The sequence below is a fragment of the Branchiostoma floridae genome, unplaced genomic scaffold (genome assembly GCF_000003815.2).
Source record: "Branchiostoma floridae strain S238N-H82 unplaced genomic scaffold, Bfl_VNyyK Sc7u5tJ_1439, whole genome shotgun sequence".
Lineage (NCBI taxonomy): Eukaryota > Metazoa > Chordata > Leptocardii > Amphioxiformes > Branchiostomatidae > Branchiostoma > Branchiostoma floridae.
This window is the reverse complement of record NW_023365716.1, coordinates 964,782-982,948: the sequence shown is the minus strand read 5'-3', so window position 1 is coordinate 982,948 and position 18,167 is coordinate 964,782. Positions and strand designations below refer to the sequence as shown.

The window sequence follows — 18,167 nt, the reverse complement described above, 5'->3', positions numbered from 1 at the left end:
AAATACACAAAAAGTAAGAAAATTAGTTCTTTATCTGTGAAATTCGTTGAGTATCCCCGCAGTGACGCAAGCTTGACGCAAGTGCATTGAGATATCACCTTTAGTTGCATCGCTAACATGCTATGTTTGAGCTGTCCGGGTACATGGAAGTACGTGGAATTAAAACAGCTCTACTTAAAGCGCAAACAAAGCTCCATAATGTAACAATGGACATGTTAGTACAGATTATTTGAAAGTATTATTAAATCTGCAAATAACATCAATACTATTCTTATTGTGTGTACATATTGACTCGTATATTGCCTTAAGGGGAGATGTTGTACGATCATTGTTGTTGAATAAAGAGACTCTTTTTACACAACCAGTGCTTTATTCTCACCGACGTTTCGGTGACCGTCTGTCACCTTCTTCAGGGCAATTCTGACTGGTTCACATTGTACTGCAGGACAGATGTCGCTGCTCACAGTTCAGATGCGGTCACAAGACGAAAATTATTTACATATGTATATACAGACAGCTTTATGCACATATTTACAATGCGGTCCCAAACGTGAAGGAGTGTAATACATCCATAACACAATCAGTTGTCAACAATGAATTAATATAACAATAATTTCTTTTTACTTATTAAGAATATTGTCCCACACGTGGCTGAGTCTGTACCCCCCCCTCATCTCGGTTCATGACTGGAGTAGACTTCCTAATCCATACAGCCTCCTTTATCCAGCGGGTGCATCTGTGGTCCTCTCTATCTATCACCTTGGCCCCGTCCCAGTCTATGACACAGTTATTTCTCGTGATGTGGTCTGTCACTGCTGATTTGTTCTCTTCTTTCTCAGCTTCCTTCTTCTGCGATCTAGTGTACCGTCCCCCCTTGATGTTCTCTGCCTCTTTCTTGTGTTCTGCTAGTCTGCATCCAAATGTTCTCCCTGTCTCCCCAACGTACCAACCTGATGAAACTGTTCACGGATCATTGTTGTTGTTAACGAAATCAGGTTAGGGCCGAGCAGTCATAAAAAGGGATAAAAAAATAAGGAATCTTTGTACAAAACATGGCCACCGGACTGAATTTGACCTCTAAATTGAAATTTGAAAGGTCACCGTCAGGACGTTATATCATGAAAAACATGGCCGCTGGATGGAATATAAACTAATTAATATATGTCATCATCATATGCATAAGCAACAAACAATATGAAAGCCTGTGAGTTTAATTAAATTTTATGAAACATGGACTTACCTACTAACGTGAAGGCAGACATAAAACATATTATCTGGGTAATCAGGACGACAAAGTTACCTTTGACCCGCATCACGTTCACCTCTGACCTCACGACACGATAGAAGAACATGCAAAGCTGACCAAGTTCCAGTTTACGTGAAGAGGAAAACCATCATAGGGAGCAGGTAAGACTTACAAACGTGAATCCAAGTTTTCTGGTAACATGCGGAGGAGTTTAACGTCATTTTGGTGGAAAAAGAATCACCGTAACGCTTTTGATTCATAGACATTTTCCAAATGCAAATATGGTAAAATTGAAGGGGGAGGGGGGGCGAACCAAAATGAGTGCGACCTAACGTAAGAGGTTTGTTTTCGGCTCTTTCCTAACGGGTTTACCGTCTCTCGGTGTACCATTTCAGTCCTGTGTTATTTGATATTGTGGAAAATCAAGAACTTTTAGATTAGAGACACATGTAAATTTGCCATTTCCCTGTATACCATACTATTATAAAGTATAAGGTAACTTCTCACACGTACAAGTAGTAGATGCCAACGACGTTTTTTTTCAATTGTATGACTCACTTTGGAGAAAGGAGTTTTGTGGGAGGAATGTTGGATTGTTTCACAAGTAATATATTAATGCTGTTCCAGGTTGCGGCGTCCCTCCCCTGCGTCCATAAAGAAGCCAGCCTCGGATTCGCCACAGTTGTCATACTCAGGTTTGTGGTTTCATAGGCTCTGGTTTGGAATTAAATTTCATATGAAAACCTTTCAGTGGAACAATCATCCAATACATGGCACAACTGTATTATGATAATACCTTCATGGCACAGAATTATACAAGGTACAGATTACGACATCTAGTACATGTACATAACTACGGTTCTATAACGCTACTCTCCCTAATACAAGAGTGTGTAGTATGTAAGGAGAATTGGCTTTACAATCACTGAGATTATATATGACTGCTATATATTGTAGACCGTCACTTTGTCACGAGAAAAGTGATTGACCAAAACACATGACAACCGAGTAGGTCCCAATTCGTCCACAGTTGATTCGATAAAATTTAGTTTCATACCACGAGAATTTGGAATTGCAGATAGAATTTCTGAAAAGTTGTGATTTGCAGCTAAATTCACAACCCAATGCTTAGTATGTGCCACACTTCTAGCAAGAAGTTTTTATTCTATAATCTGCACCCCACCCCAGCCCCACCCCCCCTACAGAGCAAAAATGGAAAATTCCAGCTGTGAAATTTCTTCGGGAAAGGTGTGTGTTGGACATCTTGGGGAGGAGATGGACTGTACAGAACATCCTGGGAAGGAGAGTGGCAGCAGGGAGACCCAGACAACAGACATGGGCCTGCAGCAGGAAACGTGTGATGTGAACTTTCCCCAACCTGACAACACATCAACCTCACAGGTACAGGAGAGCAGAGGCGATGTGGCAAGGCATATGGTTAAAAACTCTAATGAGAAACCCTACATGTGTGGTGAGTGTGGGTATAGGGCAGCAAAAAAGTCTCACTTAACCGGACATATGAGAATCCACACAGGAGAAAAACCCTACAAGTGTGACCAGTGTGACTATTCTGCTGCACATAAGCGGAGTTTGGAGCAACATTTTGCAAAACACGGTGGTGAGAAACCCTACATGTGTGGGGAGTGTGGGTATAGATCAGTTCAAAAGTGTGACTTATCCCGACACATGACAACACATACAGGAGAGAAACCGCATAAGTGTGACCAGTGTGACTATTCTGCAGCACAGAAATTTACTTTGGACCAACATATGACCAAACACACCGGTGAGAAACCCTACATGTGTGGGGAGTGTGGGTACAGGACAGCTAGCAGGTCTGCGTTATCTCGACATATGAGAACCCATACAGGGGAAAAACCCTATAGGTGTGACCAGTGCGACTATTCGGCAGCAGAAAAACATCATCTGATCGTCCATCAAACAAGACATTCCGGTGAGAAACCCTACATGTGTGGGGAGTGTGGATACAGGGCGGCTCAAAGATCTACCTTATCCCGACACATGAAAACACATACAGGAGAAAAATCGCTACAAATGTGACTAGTTTGACTATTTTGTTGCAAAAAATCTCCTTTTACCTACATGTAAGAAAGCACACCAGTAAAAGAGATGTGCGAAGTGTGGATACAGGATAACTAAAAACAGTGTATAATCTGAGAGAGAAGAGAGAGAACTGGTTTATTTAGCAAACACACACAAAGTAATGTACAAGATCGTAGTCCTAAGACTAAATTGCACAAGTACACACTTACTGCCTTTAGAAGTACGTTAATCAAATTATAATAGTCACAATATTCCCACTCAGCTGTACAATTTAAAAGTGTGGATATGTGGTGGTAGCCAGTTGAATGCCTCAGAGTTAACAAGTGATCTAGCAAACCTCAGGCAGTGAGCTTTTCGTCTAACATGCAGATGTTCCAGATCACACACCTGCAGCGCCGAACTGTAGGAACTGTAGGAGCGGCCAAGAATATTCTTACAGGCTCTAGCCTGGACACGCTCTATCATACGTGACTGTTCTACTGTAAGCCCAGGGTGCCAAACCTGGCAGGCGTATTCCAGGGTGGGGCGGACAAACCCTATGTACACAAGTACTAAGTCGCTAGAGCTCAGACCGTGTTTCTTCAAACACCTAATCCTGTACAGACGACGGTTAGCTTTGCCCACAATCATTACTACGTGTACAGTCCACTTCAAGTTTGCTTGTAATATTACACCCAAGACCTTGGCCATGTGTACAACTTCAAGTTCAGATGCGCCAACAAACAGTCTAGGAGTTGCAGGTGGTTTTGCAGGAAGCAAATGAACATCACCATGCATTTAGTTGGGTTAAGCTGCATGTAGTTTTTGTCAGTCCAGCTAACAAGATTGTCCAGATCAGTTTGAACTTTGGAAGGTTGTGTCGCAAGACAAGACTCAGCGAGCGACATGTCGTCGACATATTTCCAGGCTTCTGCTGAGGTATCTTCTTGGGGGACTGCATCGTTAATGAGTACAAGAAAGATCAGCGGACCAAGCTTCGTGCCTTGGGGTACTCCACAGGTAAGTGTTTCCCAGTCAGAAAATGTCCCTTTGTAGGTGACACGCTGCTGTCTGTGTGAAAGAAAATCGCAGATTCAAGGGAGGATAGAGCGACGAACACCAAGTTCAAGAAGTTTCTTCATCGCAGTCAAGTGATGAATACGGTCAAACGCACGCGTAAAGTCCGTGAGTACCAAGGTGCTAGTGTGACCGGGTTTGTCAGTAGTGCTGGCCAGACTATGAACAAGACTTGTAAGGCAGTGTGTCGTGGACCTACCCTTTAGTGAACCAAACTGGCGGTTATCTATGTAGGGAAGAATGTCCTGTAGGCACCACTTGGCGACGAAATCTTCGCAAATCTTAGCGAAGATTGAGGTTAAAGAAATCGGTCGCAATTTTTCAAGGCGCGGTGGGTTCTCCTTGGGAATGGGGACAACGTTGGCTTTTTTCCACATAGATGGCACGGATCCTGCAGCCAGTGAGGTGTTAAAAATGTCGCACAAAGGCAAGCTCAGTTCAAAGGCGAACTCTCTCACCAGGCGGTGACCCCGAATGGAATGTGAATTTTGTCTTTATCTGTACCTGGGACTGAGACTGACTTCTTTTTTTTGTGGAAACTTTGTTTATTCATGAAAGCTCAAATCGGCCTACTTTGTGGTAAGGAATTGTACATGAGAGGCAGACGTCCCAGTGAGCTTGTGAGGATTGTAGCTTATGTGCCGGACCGGACCGATGGAGGTTTTGTACATATAGTTTCAGTACTTTGGCATTAACTTACTCTTTTTAATTTTACTCTTTTCAATTTTACCTGGTACTTTATAGATGTAGGTTTTGTACCAAAGACAGTTTAAATGCCTAGGGCCACAAGCATAGATACGCACTTTTCTCTTTTGTGTTTAAGTTGATCACTTACTTGTGACATTATGTAAGAAATCCCCTTTTTTAAATCGCAATGTAAAGACATATTTAGACGCACGTCGATGTAGGTTACACATCCAGGTACGCCAAAAAGTAGTTACTCAAGCAACTGGATATGATTTGTGTCACTAACAAAAACTGCTGGATAGCAGTTGAAACGTCTGACCGTTTCCAAAACCATATCCAGTTGCTTGAGTAACCACTTTTTGACGTAACATATAAATGTAGGTTGTAGAATTGAGATAATATCGAAATGATCTTTGTTTTTTCATGCACTGTACGCATGTCGGTAATAATTTGAATACTGGAACATTTTGTAACGTTGGTATACTTACTTGCATTTTTCTACTTTATTTGATAGATGAACGTTCTAACATTTCCATTTATACGCACCGATTTGTATACATGCACATATGTTCTGTACACATGTATTTGTATTCTTTAACCTCATAGCTATATAGATGATACTGAGCATAATTTTGGTAAAGCTCATTCCAAATAAACTAAGTATCAGCAAAGGTAGTAATTTGCATTGGTGTTGGTTTATATCGTCTGATAATTATGATATTGCCTTTGCAGCTTGTAATATGTAGCCATTTACTACCATGGCGTAATTTTGACAGAAAAAATAATATAATTTCTCGGAAGAAGTGTAGACCAAGCAAAATACAAGGTGTTGATTTGAATCGTAGTCCACTAGCATCCTTGTGGCAGCAGTGTTTCAAGATATAATCGTGAAATGAAGAAGAAATCCTGTGCATTTCGGATTCCACCTGGCTTGACCTAACCGTCAAAACCTAACCTGAGACGTATAAATTGAGGTAGAACAAATGTTTATCAAGAAATTTACATTAGTGTTAAAATACATATACTACGTTTATTTATTACTCTGTCATAAAATACATGAATAATATCCGCAACTATTTCATTTAAAGCGTTAATTTTGCTAGGTTCAAACCAGAAGAGTAAAGCGTTATGCGGCGTTCTGTGGTTTGACCCATGGAGTATCAGGTTTGTGACCTCTCACCTTTACCCCGATGAGAGCTGACGTCCGCCATTTTGTTTTGCGTCTCGTCTTGAGTTTGCATATTCTCCAAACTGACGCGATTTTTGCCGATTTGTAGGAGTCTTGGAGACCGCTTACTGCCATATACCTACAGGTAAGACATATGATTGTCGTTAAAGTGGCCTGGTTGGGGATTGTTCGGCGGTACATTAGAATAAGAGGCGTGTTTTCGATCGGTAGTCGATGGGGAGGGGGGCATTCAAACTAATGTGTGAAATGTAACGACTTTGACTTTGTTTAAATTGCAACATGACAATACAGTATGCTGCACCAGGCAACAGGATGCTGATGTTGTGCAGCATACACATTGCGACTGCCAAATATCTTTTTGCATCTCAAATATACTCCCAGAAATCACGAAAAATTGCTGTATATAATAAGTTATAGATTCAGTGACTGACGATCGTTATATTCGTGGACAATAATGCGAAACATTTTCCTTTTAGTGACTTGCCTACCATTTTTGGTGCGCAGCTTTGGAAGTCAATTCCGTTTTGTGTACAGTGATATTTTCGCATAATCATGAAGATGCCAAGAGCCTGCAGTGCCAGTGAGATGTGTTTTCCACCTGACTGATGCCAGATGGCGTAAACAGTGCTATATTATATATTTGCGTGTCCACTCTTCTATTACACCATTGTACAGTCTGTGCTTACTGTAAGTCAATCATGTTCATTCTACCACAAAGATAACGTTAGAAACCTCTGGAAGCGTGTATATAGACGTCATAGATTGCTATGTGTCTGTATTGTTGTGTTGTATGTATTCTGTTTTTACTATGAGTTAATTCGTGCCTAAGTTGAATAAAGAAATACTATGTTGTTCTATATGTATACCCTAATTGATACATATCCAAATCTTGTGTAATACTGAAAAAAAATGAGGCGCTAAAACGGGTAAACTACTTTTACAGAAGAAATTCTTATGTAAAATTTGCACCTTTTCTGTTTCTTCTCATCATTATTTTCTTATAATCATTTTAGGCATGGAGGAGTTCGCATGTGTGCCTCCTGTTCAAGAGCTTCATGCGGAACAAACTGTGAACGAGACGCACATCAAAGAGGAGCCGACAGGAGACACTGGATGGCAACAGGATGGACAAAAGAACGTGCTGTGCCAGGAAACGTACAGTGAGGACCAGGAAACCTACGACTACCAGCCAACCGGACATCCTTGGAACGAGAATTATAGTTGGGAGCAGACAACAGACACGGGACGGCAGTGGGACGAGAAAAGGGACGTTCCAAACGACGAAACGTTCGGTGTAAAAGCGGAAATGGAAGAGTCTAGCTTTGTTAGTATTGGAGAACATCCTGGGAAGGAGATGGAACTTTATGGAAATCCTGGGAAGGAGAGTGACAGGGAGACCCAGACAACAGGTAACCAGTGTGACTATGCAGCTGCACATCAAGCCAATTTGGCCTACCATATAGCAACAAAACACACTGGTGAGAAACCCTACATGAGTGACGAGTGCGGTTACAGTTCAACCAAAATGTATGACTTATGTATGACTAACTTAACTGTACATATGAGAACTCATACAGGAGAAAAACCTTTCAAGTGTGACCAATGTGACTATTCTGCTAATATGGTGGAGTTCACATGTGTGCCTCCCGTTAAAGAGCTTCATGCGGAACAAACTGCGAACGAGGGGCACATCAAAGAGGAGCTGACAGGAGACACTGGATGGCAACAGGATGGACAAGAGAACGTGCTGTGCCAGGAAACGTACAGTAAGGACCAGGAAACCTACAACTACCAACCAACCGGACATCCTTGGAACGAGACTTACAACAGTTGGGAGCAGACAACAGACACGGGACGGCAGCAGGACGAGGAAAGGGACGCTCCAAACAACGAAACGCGCGGTATAAAAACAGAAATAGAGGAGTCCAATAGTGGGCTTTCTTCTGGAGAACTGTGTACAGAACACCCTGGGAGAGACAGCAGGGAGTCCCAGACAACAGACATGGGCCTGCAGCAGGAAACGTGTGATGTGAACTTTTCAAAATCTGACAATACATCAACCTCACAGGTACAAAAGACCATAGGCATTACTGGAATGTATGTGGTTGAACACACCGGTGAAAAACCCTACATGTGTGAGGAGTGCGGGTATAGGGCAACAAAAATGTTTGACTTATCAAGGCATATGAGAACTCATACAGGGAGAAAAACCCCTACAGTGTGACCAGTGTGACTATGCTGCTGCACAAAAAGGCAACTTGGACCAGCACATAGCAGCAAAACTCAGTGAGAAACCCTACATATGTTGGGAGTGTGGGTACAGCACAGCTTGCAAGTCACATTTATCCCAACATATGAGAACTCATACAGGAGACGAGCCCTATAAGTGTGACCAGTGCGACTATTCTGGGGCCCAGAAATCTGCTTTGCACGCACATCTAGCAAAACACACAGACGGAGGGCGCTACGTGTGTGACGTGTGTGGGTACAGGGCACCTAATAAGTACTGCTTATCCCGACACATGAGAACCCACACAGGAGAAAAACCCTACAAGTGTGACCACTGTGACTTTTCTTCAGCGCGGAAAGATGATTTGAGGAAACATGTAGCAAACCACACCGGTGACAAACCCTTCATGTGTGTAGAGTGTGGATACAGAGCATATACTAGATCTGACTTATCCGCACATATGAGAAATCATTCAGGGGAAAAACCCTACAAGTGTGAGCAGTGCGACTATTCTGCTGCACAGAAAGGCAATTTGGACCGACACCTAATGAAACACACCGGTGAGAAGCCTTTCATGTGTGACGAGTGTGGGTTCAGGACACCTTGTAAGTCTACCTTAATCCGACACATGAGAAGCCATTCAGGTGAAAAACCCTACAAGTGTGACCAGTGCGACTATTCTGCAGTACAGAAAGGCGACTTGGACAACCATCTAGCAACACACACCGGTGAGAAACCCTTCATGTGTGGGGAGTGCGGGCACAGGACAGCTCGAAAGTCTAACTTATCCAGACATATGAGAACGCATTCAGGGAGAAAGCCCTTTAAGTGTGACCAGTGCGACTATTGTGCTGCACGGAAATGTACTTTGGACCGACATATAATGACACACACAGGTGAGAAACCCTACATGTGTGGGGAGTGCGGGTTCAGGACTGCTGACACGTCTGACTTATCCCGACACAAGTGGACCCATACGAGAGAAAAACCTTATAAATGCCATCTGTGTAACTACTCTGCTGCTATAAAAGCTCGCCTTTCAAAACATTTGACAAGACATACCAAAGAACCTTCATCTACGTTAGTGACAAATGTACAGCATACAACGTTTTTACCTGAAAACGTGAACGGCCATGTGGGAAAAAATTGCATCCAGGAGTGAAGATGTTATCTGTAGACTTGGTCAGTATCTGGGTCAAAAAACTGTATAAAGGAAATCAAGATTAGAGGCAGACATGTTCAGATAGCCTGGCGGGATTTATAGCAAGAGGTTGGGTTGAACTAAAGGCTGATTAAAATTGCGCCTAATACTTTATAGTTGTAGATTATGTACTTGATATAGTTTTATTACGTATGCATAGATTTACCTTTTATTTTTGTGTTAAACTCGACTGTCTCTGCTTAAACTAGTTGAACTGTAATTTCCAACACAAAAATTGGACTCGCCCAAATTTTCGACTAAACAGCACCAGTCTTTTTCAATGTTGTCTGTTTCTTTTTAAAAAGATTTTCTTGTAGAAATTGTACATGTCACGGAAGTATCTAGACGTTTTTGTATTGGTGTTTTTATTTTTATTTTAGTGTAATTTGTTCGACAGGATAACTCTACGTTTTCAACATCTCGCAGCATAATATATACATATATAACAATTAGCATATTGCGTAATGAACATAGGCGGCGCTTTTACAGCAGCCCCACCTTACTTTAGCTCCTGCACTTTCCAGGCCCAAAAAGAGTGTTTCCAGTGCAGAAAGTTACCATCGAGGGGGAATCTACAAGGAGAAACGTGTAGTTATGACTTTTCCAACTTCTGACTCTCCTTTTGAAGCGTTTTTGCCTAAATTGACGGAGATTTTCGACATGATCCTGGCGTGACGCCGACCGTGGGGAGGGAAGCTACAAGACAAAGGAATTCCCCAACCACCCTGCTATGCAGCGTCCTGAGGAGCGTTGTCCTTGGATACAGGAGTACATCATCCTGATCATGGCAAGTTTGAACAATCTCCACATGTTTTAACGTATAAGTCACTTTCGGATCGGGGAAATCGGACAAACCAGCAACTTTTTACCTGTTTGTGTATGCTACGTGGCGGGGTTACTCCAGGTCACACCTAACACGATGTCTTTAAAACAGCTGGTCTACTCGTCGACAACTCTTCGAGCCCTCCGATCATACAGTAAACTTACACATGCAGTAAAGCGGTCTCTCATTGATTGTGGTATCAAAAGAGTTTTCCATGCGAGAGGATGTCGAGGGGGCAGAAACTTGGCTCGTCAGATCACCACCCGAGTAACGAACCGAATTATCCCCGTTTTTAACAACAACAATGACACATGGCGAAGGACACACAGTCGGGTTATCTGTGAAGTAAAGCCCAAGAAAGACACAACTTGTGTCATACAAGCAACAACTCCCTCTGTTTGCCTGTGCAACCCCAGATCGCTCGTCAACAAGCTGGATGAGTTCCAAAGCTACCTGTCAGACCACCGTGTGGATATTGGTGTAGTGGCTGAATCATGGTTCTCCCCAACCATCCCTGAGTCCTGTCTTTTTATTGAAGGGTACACACTCTTCTCCAAGTGCCGCACAACAAGAAGAGGCGGAGGGGTGGCCGTATACGTAAGGAACTCCATACCTGCTGGACTGGTACCAGATATTACTGTTCCTCCTGAGCTGGAGTGTATATGGGTGTCAGTAAGACCGAGACGTCTGCCCACAGGGGTGTCACAAGTTGTCGTGGGTGCCGTCTACAACCCGCCATCCTCACCTCACCAGGAACTGCTGCTAGAACACCTCGTCTCTGCCACAGACGACATACGGACACGTAACCCTGATGCTGGAATGATTCTGTTGGGGGATTTCAACCACCTGGATATAGGTCAACTTTGCAACGGAAACAACCTATCCCAGGTCGTCAAAGAACCAACGAGAGGACAGGCTATGTTAGACCTGATTATCACCAATCTAGAGAAACACTACAAAATTCCCCAAGTATGTAGCCCTTTGGGTTTGAGTGATCACAGCACGGTTTTGTGGGAACCGCAGATAACAAGGAAAGAGAACTTTACCAAGTGCAAGACAGTGAGACCTATCCGCGACTCCGACCGCCGAGTCTTTGGCCAATGGATATGTTCTCAATCCTGGGACGAAGTGTACACATCTCCTACCTGTGCCGGCAAGGCCGAGGCCTTTTACACAACAATGGAAGATGCTATAAACAAGTTTTTCCCAACCAAGCAGGTAACAATGCACAACAATGACAAGCCGTGGTTAAAACCAGACATCAAGGACATGATTCGCCGACGGCAGAAAGCATTCTCAGAAAACAAGACTGCCTTGTGGAAATACCTGCGTAACAAGGTGAACAGAGAAGTAAAAAAAGCGCGAAAGTCTTTCTACCGGGACAGGGTACAAAATCTCAAGGTAGAAAATCCGGCGGATTGGTACAGAGAGATAAAGACCATCCTGAATATACAGCAGTCAGAGCTCTCACTCAACATCCCCGGTCAAGACGAAGCAGACAACACTTTCATCGCAAACCACATCAACAAGAAGTTTGCAGGGGTGGCACAGGGAAGACCTCCCCTGGATCCTGAACAGTTACCAGCATACAGGCCCGTCAAGTCATGCCCACCTGAGGTCAACGTGTGGGATACCTACAACCGTCTGCGCAAACTGAAGGCCGGCAAGGCGTCGGGGCCAGACCAGTTGAGTACTAGAATCCTGAAGGAATTTGCATGTGAAATAAGTGGTCCGGTCACAGACATGATGAATGCTTCTTTCAAGGAAGGTTACGTCCCACAAGTATGGAAAGACGCCACAGTAGTGCCCTTACCCAAGTCACAACCTCCATCAGTCGACAAACTGAGACCAGTTTCTCTAACATCTCAACTCGCCAAGGTCACCGAGTCCTTCGTTTCGAACTGGATTTTGGAGGACATAAGTGCGTCACTGGACCAACAGCAGTTTGGTTGCCTAAAAGGCCGCTCTACAACACTGTATCTGGTCAGCTTGATAGACTTCCTCTGTAGGGAATCTGAAAAGGCCAAGAACATTTGCACAATGGTTATGACAGACTTTTCAAAAGCCTTTGATAGAATAGACCACACTTTAGCCATCCAGAAGTTGTTACGACTCGGAGTACGGGGGGAACTAATCCCGTGGGTCTGCGACTTTCTAACCCAGCGGCGGCAAAGAGTTCGCTATGGAGGCCAACTCTCTGACTGGGAGGTACTGACCTGTTCAGTGCCACAAGGGACGCTCCTAGGTCCGTTAATTTTTCTAGTGGTGTTTGATGACGCTATGAGGGACGCACTGATTAATCAGTGGAAATATGTTGATGATCTGTCCATGGCAGAATCGCGCCACTACCTCGAACCATCATCAATGCAGAATGAATTGGACGGTTTCACTGACTGGTCTCGCAATAACCACATGTTACTTAACCCAGACAAATGCCAAGTCATCACGTTCTGCTTTATGAAATGTCCGCCCCCTCCGCCAGTACTCACCATTAATGGATTACCCCTTGAGGTTGTGCCAATCACGCTTCTTCTGGGGGTGTGGCTGCAGAAAGACTTGAAATGGGAGACGCAGGTCACCAGAATGATAGGGAAAGCTAACGGTCGGCTTTTCTTCTTGCGGAAGCTTAAACATTTCAACCTACCCACTCAGGACCTTGTCACCATTTTCACATCGTTTGTAAGACCAGTACTGGAGTATTGCGCGCCAGTTTGGCATCCGGGCCTCACCTGTGCACAGTCAGACAGGCTTGAGGCAGTGCAGCGGAGAGCTGTTCGGACAATTCTAGGCAGACACTTCACTAACTACGAACAAGCCAGGAAGAACTTAAACATCCCACTGCTGTCGGACCGCAGGCGAGATCTGTGCTTTAAGTTCGGAACCTACTTGGAGAGACACAGACCGTCAATGCTACCACCAAAGGGATCGGACTATCACAACAGAACCACCAGAAACTGTGATAAATATCGACATGTGAAATGTAGGACTGACAGACTAAGAAACTCGCCGATCCCCTACGTTGTGCGCCTTTTGAATGCCTAATGTCTTTGTATCTAAGGATATCTGTTGTGTTTTAAAGTGTTGCTACAGGCACGTATTTGGCTTTATCAATGTCAGAATTTTAATCGTTATTTAAATGTTTAAGATATAATTGATGTTATAGATGTTTTAATATTTCTAGAATTAGCTCTGGCTGGACAAAATTATTTGTACGAAATCCGCAATTCAGCCAAACAGGCTGCGAGTGATTTTTTACCAATAAACCATTCATCATCATCATCATCATCATCAGGTTTGTGACCTCTGGCCTTTGCCCTGTTCATGAGCTGACATCCGCCATTTTGTTTTATGCCGTCGTCTCTGGTGTTCATCTCCTCCAAACTTACGTGATTTTTACGTGATTCCAGAAGTCGTGCAGACCACTAAATACCATAGACACACAGGTAAGGCCTTTGAGTGTCGTCCAATATTCCTGGTTGGTGCTAGTTCAGCGGTAAACTAAAATAGAAGTGTGTTTACGATCGGTAGTGTGTGTGTGTGTGGGGGGGGGGGGGGGAGGGGTGTAATAAGTGATATAACGACTACCAAATATAGATTTGTACCTTCAATATACAGTCAGAAATGGTGCATCACGAAATCACGAATCTTGCTTTGATGATTATTAATTATAGATTATTTGACGATGACTATGCTCATGCGGTCTTAATATGTACATAGCATGTAGTCGTGCAAAGATCTTTGTTCATCAGCTGCGAGGAAAATCTGTCCACCCAAGGAGATTATATCTCTATATAACATCCTGGGTTCACCACTTGCGCAGATTTGGAGTTCCATTCAATCAAATGTCCAGAACCCATTGCATATAGCCCTGGAAGATTAGCTTAATGAGCTAAAGGGTATTACAATAAATTCAAACTCAACTCAATAGGAAATATTTTGGCATAATTATGACTGAAGCAAAAACTTACAGTGCCATTTTTTTTAAACATGACTGATAACTTTGATGTTAACAGTGTTCTTCTGTATATCGTCTTTTCTATTATTCTATAACCATTCTTACGTCGGCCCCTAACTCGGAGTCATACTAACACAGAACCTACGTTGGAATCAATCAATCAATCAATCAATCAATCAATCAATCAATCAATCAATCAATCATCAGGTGATAAAGCTCTTGAGGTGCCTGTGTATGTATATCTTTGTGTTTATCTGTGTCTATGTTGCTGTGATCTATGTCTATTTTATTTTCTTTTAGTATCTGTGAGTCAGTAAGTACCTGTAAAAAGAATCATGAACTAGGCTGTTGAATCCCCTGTATATATTTGTTTGTTTATTTGTTTATTTGTTCAGCTGTATACAAACAGCCAGGGCTGACCAACTAGCCGTAGGCTATTGCCAAGGGCTAACCCTGGGAGAGAAGAATACATACATGTTACATATATAGCTAGTATATATAGGTAGGATATATCCGACTGTTGTTTATTTTATTTACTGAGACTGCAGACAATGCAATACTAGTACTTGGCAAATCACTGGAAACACACCCGAGTTGCTAAAACGGGTCCACTAGTTGGACAAAAGAATTTCTTGTGTCAAATGTGAACCCTTGCTTGTGTGCAAACGACGTACATGAATTAATGTATTTTACCCATATTTTTGCCATCATTTCAGAGATGGCGGAGTTCACACGTGTGCCTCCTGTTAAGGAACTTCATGCGGAACAAACTGCAGACGAGACACACATCAAAGAGGAGCCGACAGGAGACACTGGATGGCAACAGGATGGACAAGAGACCGTGCTGTGCCAGGAAACGTACAGTGAGGACCAGGAAAGGTACGACTATCAACCAACTGGACATCTTTGGAACGAGACTTACAACATTTGGGAGCAGGCAACAGACACTGGACGGCAGCAGGACGAGGAAAGGGACGCTCCAAACGACGAAAGGTTCGGTGTAAAAGCAGAAATGGAAGAGCCCAGCTGTGAGGTTTCTACTGCAAACTTGTGTGCTGGAAATTCTAGACACCCTGGGAATGAGATGTACGATACCAGACACCCTGGGAAGGAGATTGACAGCAGGGAGACCCAGACAACAGACATGGGCCTGCAGCAGGAAACGTGTGATGTGAACTTTCCCCATCCTGACAACACATCAACCTCACAGGTACAGGAGAGCAGAGGCAGTATGGGAAGGCATATGGTTAAACACGCTGGTGAGAAACCCTACATGTGTGGAGAGTGTGGGTACAGGACAGCTCATAAGTCTGACTTAACAATACATATGAGAATCCATACGGGAGAAAAACCCTACAAGTGTGACCAATGTGACTATTCTGCAGTGCAGAAATCCGCTTTGAACCAACATGTAGGAAAACACACTGGTGAGAAACCCTACATGTGTGGTGAGTGCGGGTTCAGGACAGCTCAGAAGTGTAACTTGTCAGTACATATGAGAATCCATACAGGTGAAAAACCCTACAAATGTGACCAGTGTGACTATTCTGCTGCACATAAATCGAGTTTGGAGCAACATGTTGCAAAACACAGTGGTGAGAAACCCTACATGTGTTGGGAGTGTGGGTACAGGACGGCTAAAAAGTGCCACTTATCCCGACACATGAGAACACATACGGGAGAAAAACCTTATAAATGTGACCGGTGTGACTATTCTGCTGCAGACAAACTCACTTTGGACATCCATCTAAGAAGTCACACCGGTGAGAAACCCTACATGTGTGGGGAGTGTGGGTACAGGGCAACTCAAAAGGCTCACTTATCCCGACACATGAGAACACACACAGGTGAAAGACCCTACAAGTGTGACCAGTGCGACTATTCTGCAACACAGAAATCCAGTTTGGACCGACATCAAAGAAAACACATAGGTGAGAAACCCTAATGTGTGGGGAGTGTCGGTTCGGACAACAGGAAGGTCTAACTTATTTAGACACATGATAATCCACACAGGGAACCCCCCAACAAGCGTGGTCAGTGTACAATCCTAACCCCTTACAGCTGGGCCAAAATGACTCTACCTGTGCATGAGGTATAGTAACTGTAGGTGCTGTTTTTGAGAGGGCCACACTCAGAGCAAATGTTGTTTTTTAAGGACCTTCACACAATGTTGTAAAGAAAGACACGTTGATGAGAAAATGAGCTGAAATCTGTGTCTTACGGAACATGAACATTTTGTATAGGACAATGTGAACACCGCACCACACTTGTAGTATTGAAAGTAATCGCCAAATCTTATAGCGGTAGAAAAAATGTTGTAGTGATAGAAAAAAGTTTTGCATATAAGATTATCATATTTATTTCGTACAATCCTATGGTAGTTATAGCATTTTAGTAGCTAACCTTTAATTAATAAGTAATCATGTTGGAACCTGAATTCTTGGGATCCTGGACTTTCTGGACTTTGATTTATACGAAAGAATAACATTTACAGCAATACGCGCGCCTTTTATAGTGGTTATATGCATGTACTTGGCACATATATGTAGTTTGTACACATGGGTTCTTAGTATTTGGCATAAAGCATGGTATATAACACAAACTTGAGAACCGTTTTTGGTTCAGTGTTGTCAAAATAAAACAGGCGTAAACAAAGCCAATGATTTTCTGTTGATTTATATCGTCTGATAATCCTCATTCTCCCGTCTTAGCAGTTTTACCGTTAGATATGTAGAGATATATTCAATTGTGGTGTTATCTTGATTAAGACAAGGATTTCTGAAAATAAATGAAGCGTAGAGAAAGCCAAATATGTGTTGTAAATATAGTTCAGTATAAATGGCATTGCCGTCGCAGTGTTTCAAATTCTAAATGTCAATTGAAAAATAGATCTTGGGCATAGCAGCCTTAATGCCAGATTTCAACTTGATTTATATAAAAGTCAGACGCGTAGAAATAGAGTTAGAACGTTTTTTTTTTTTTCCGCAGGTTCAAAACCAGAAGAGCAAAGCTTTATGCGGCGATCTGTGGTTTGACCCATCGTGAAGGTGGTATCAGGTTTGTGACCTCTCACCTTGGCCCTGTCGATGATCTGACCGCCATTTTGTTTGGCGTTTTCGTCGACGTGTTCGACCTCATCTCCGAACCGACGCAATTTTACGTAATTCCAGAAGTCGTGGAGACCGCTTACCACCATAAACCTACAGGTAAGGCCCTTGGTTGTCGTTAGTGCTGCCTGGTTGGTGCTAGTTCAGCGCTTAATTAGAATTAGAGGTGTGTTTGCGATCAGTATTTGATGGGGAGGGGGGCAGTGGAACTGAACTATGCAGAGCTATGTACCTGCGTGCATATATGAGGTTACAGCAAGTAAATTGTATGGATGTCAAATAATGAAACTAATAATGGTTGCCAGTTATCGACTCCTACCTCCAATTTACTGTCACAAACGGCGCAGAAATCACGAAATGATAGATGAAGTGCCCAGATAATGGTTTATTTGGCCGTGCAAACGCCATGATACGAAAAATGTCCCTATGGTTTCCACCTGATACCAGATGGCGTTAACAGTAATTCCCTTTGTATATTTATTTGTCAATTCTTCTATTAAACGCACTGTAGAGTATTTGCTTAATAGGGTTTACCTACCTACCTACCTACCTAGTCCCTTGACCTCCAGGTCGTTGGGGGGACAAGGTAGACATGAAGATCGAGAGTTG

At 43.1% G+C, this 18,167-nt stretch overlaps 3 protein-coding genes across 3 annotated transcripts in view; 2 read left to right on the top strand and 1 right to left on the bottom strand.

The window, feature by feature from the left end:
• LOC118407668 (tropomyosin-1-like) overlaps positions 1-18,167 on the bottom strand; it is a 1,169,601-nt gene that overhangs the window by 187,745 nt on the left and 963,689 nt on the right. The gene's annotated exons all lie outside the window — the stretch shown is intronic.
• Positions 1-18,167, top strand: part of LOC118407627 (zinc finger protein 525-like) — a 976,997-nt gene that overhangs the window by 35,724 nt on the left and 923,106 nt on the right. The gene's annotated exons all lie outside the window — the stretch shown is intronic.
• LOC118407622 (zinc finger protein 501-like) lies at positions 13,864-17,205 on the top strand. The gene is made up of 2 exons (XM_035808127.1): positions 13,864-13,939; positions 15,168-17,205. Exon 2 carries the CDS (start codon positions 15,170-15,172, stop codon positions 16,394-16,396), a length of 1,227 nt encoding a protein of 408 aa, XP_035664020.1. The 5' UTR covers positions 13,864-13,939; positions 15,168-15,169; the 3' UTR covers positions 16,397-17,205.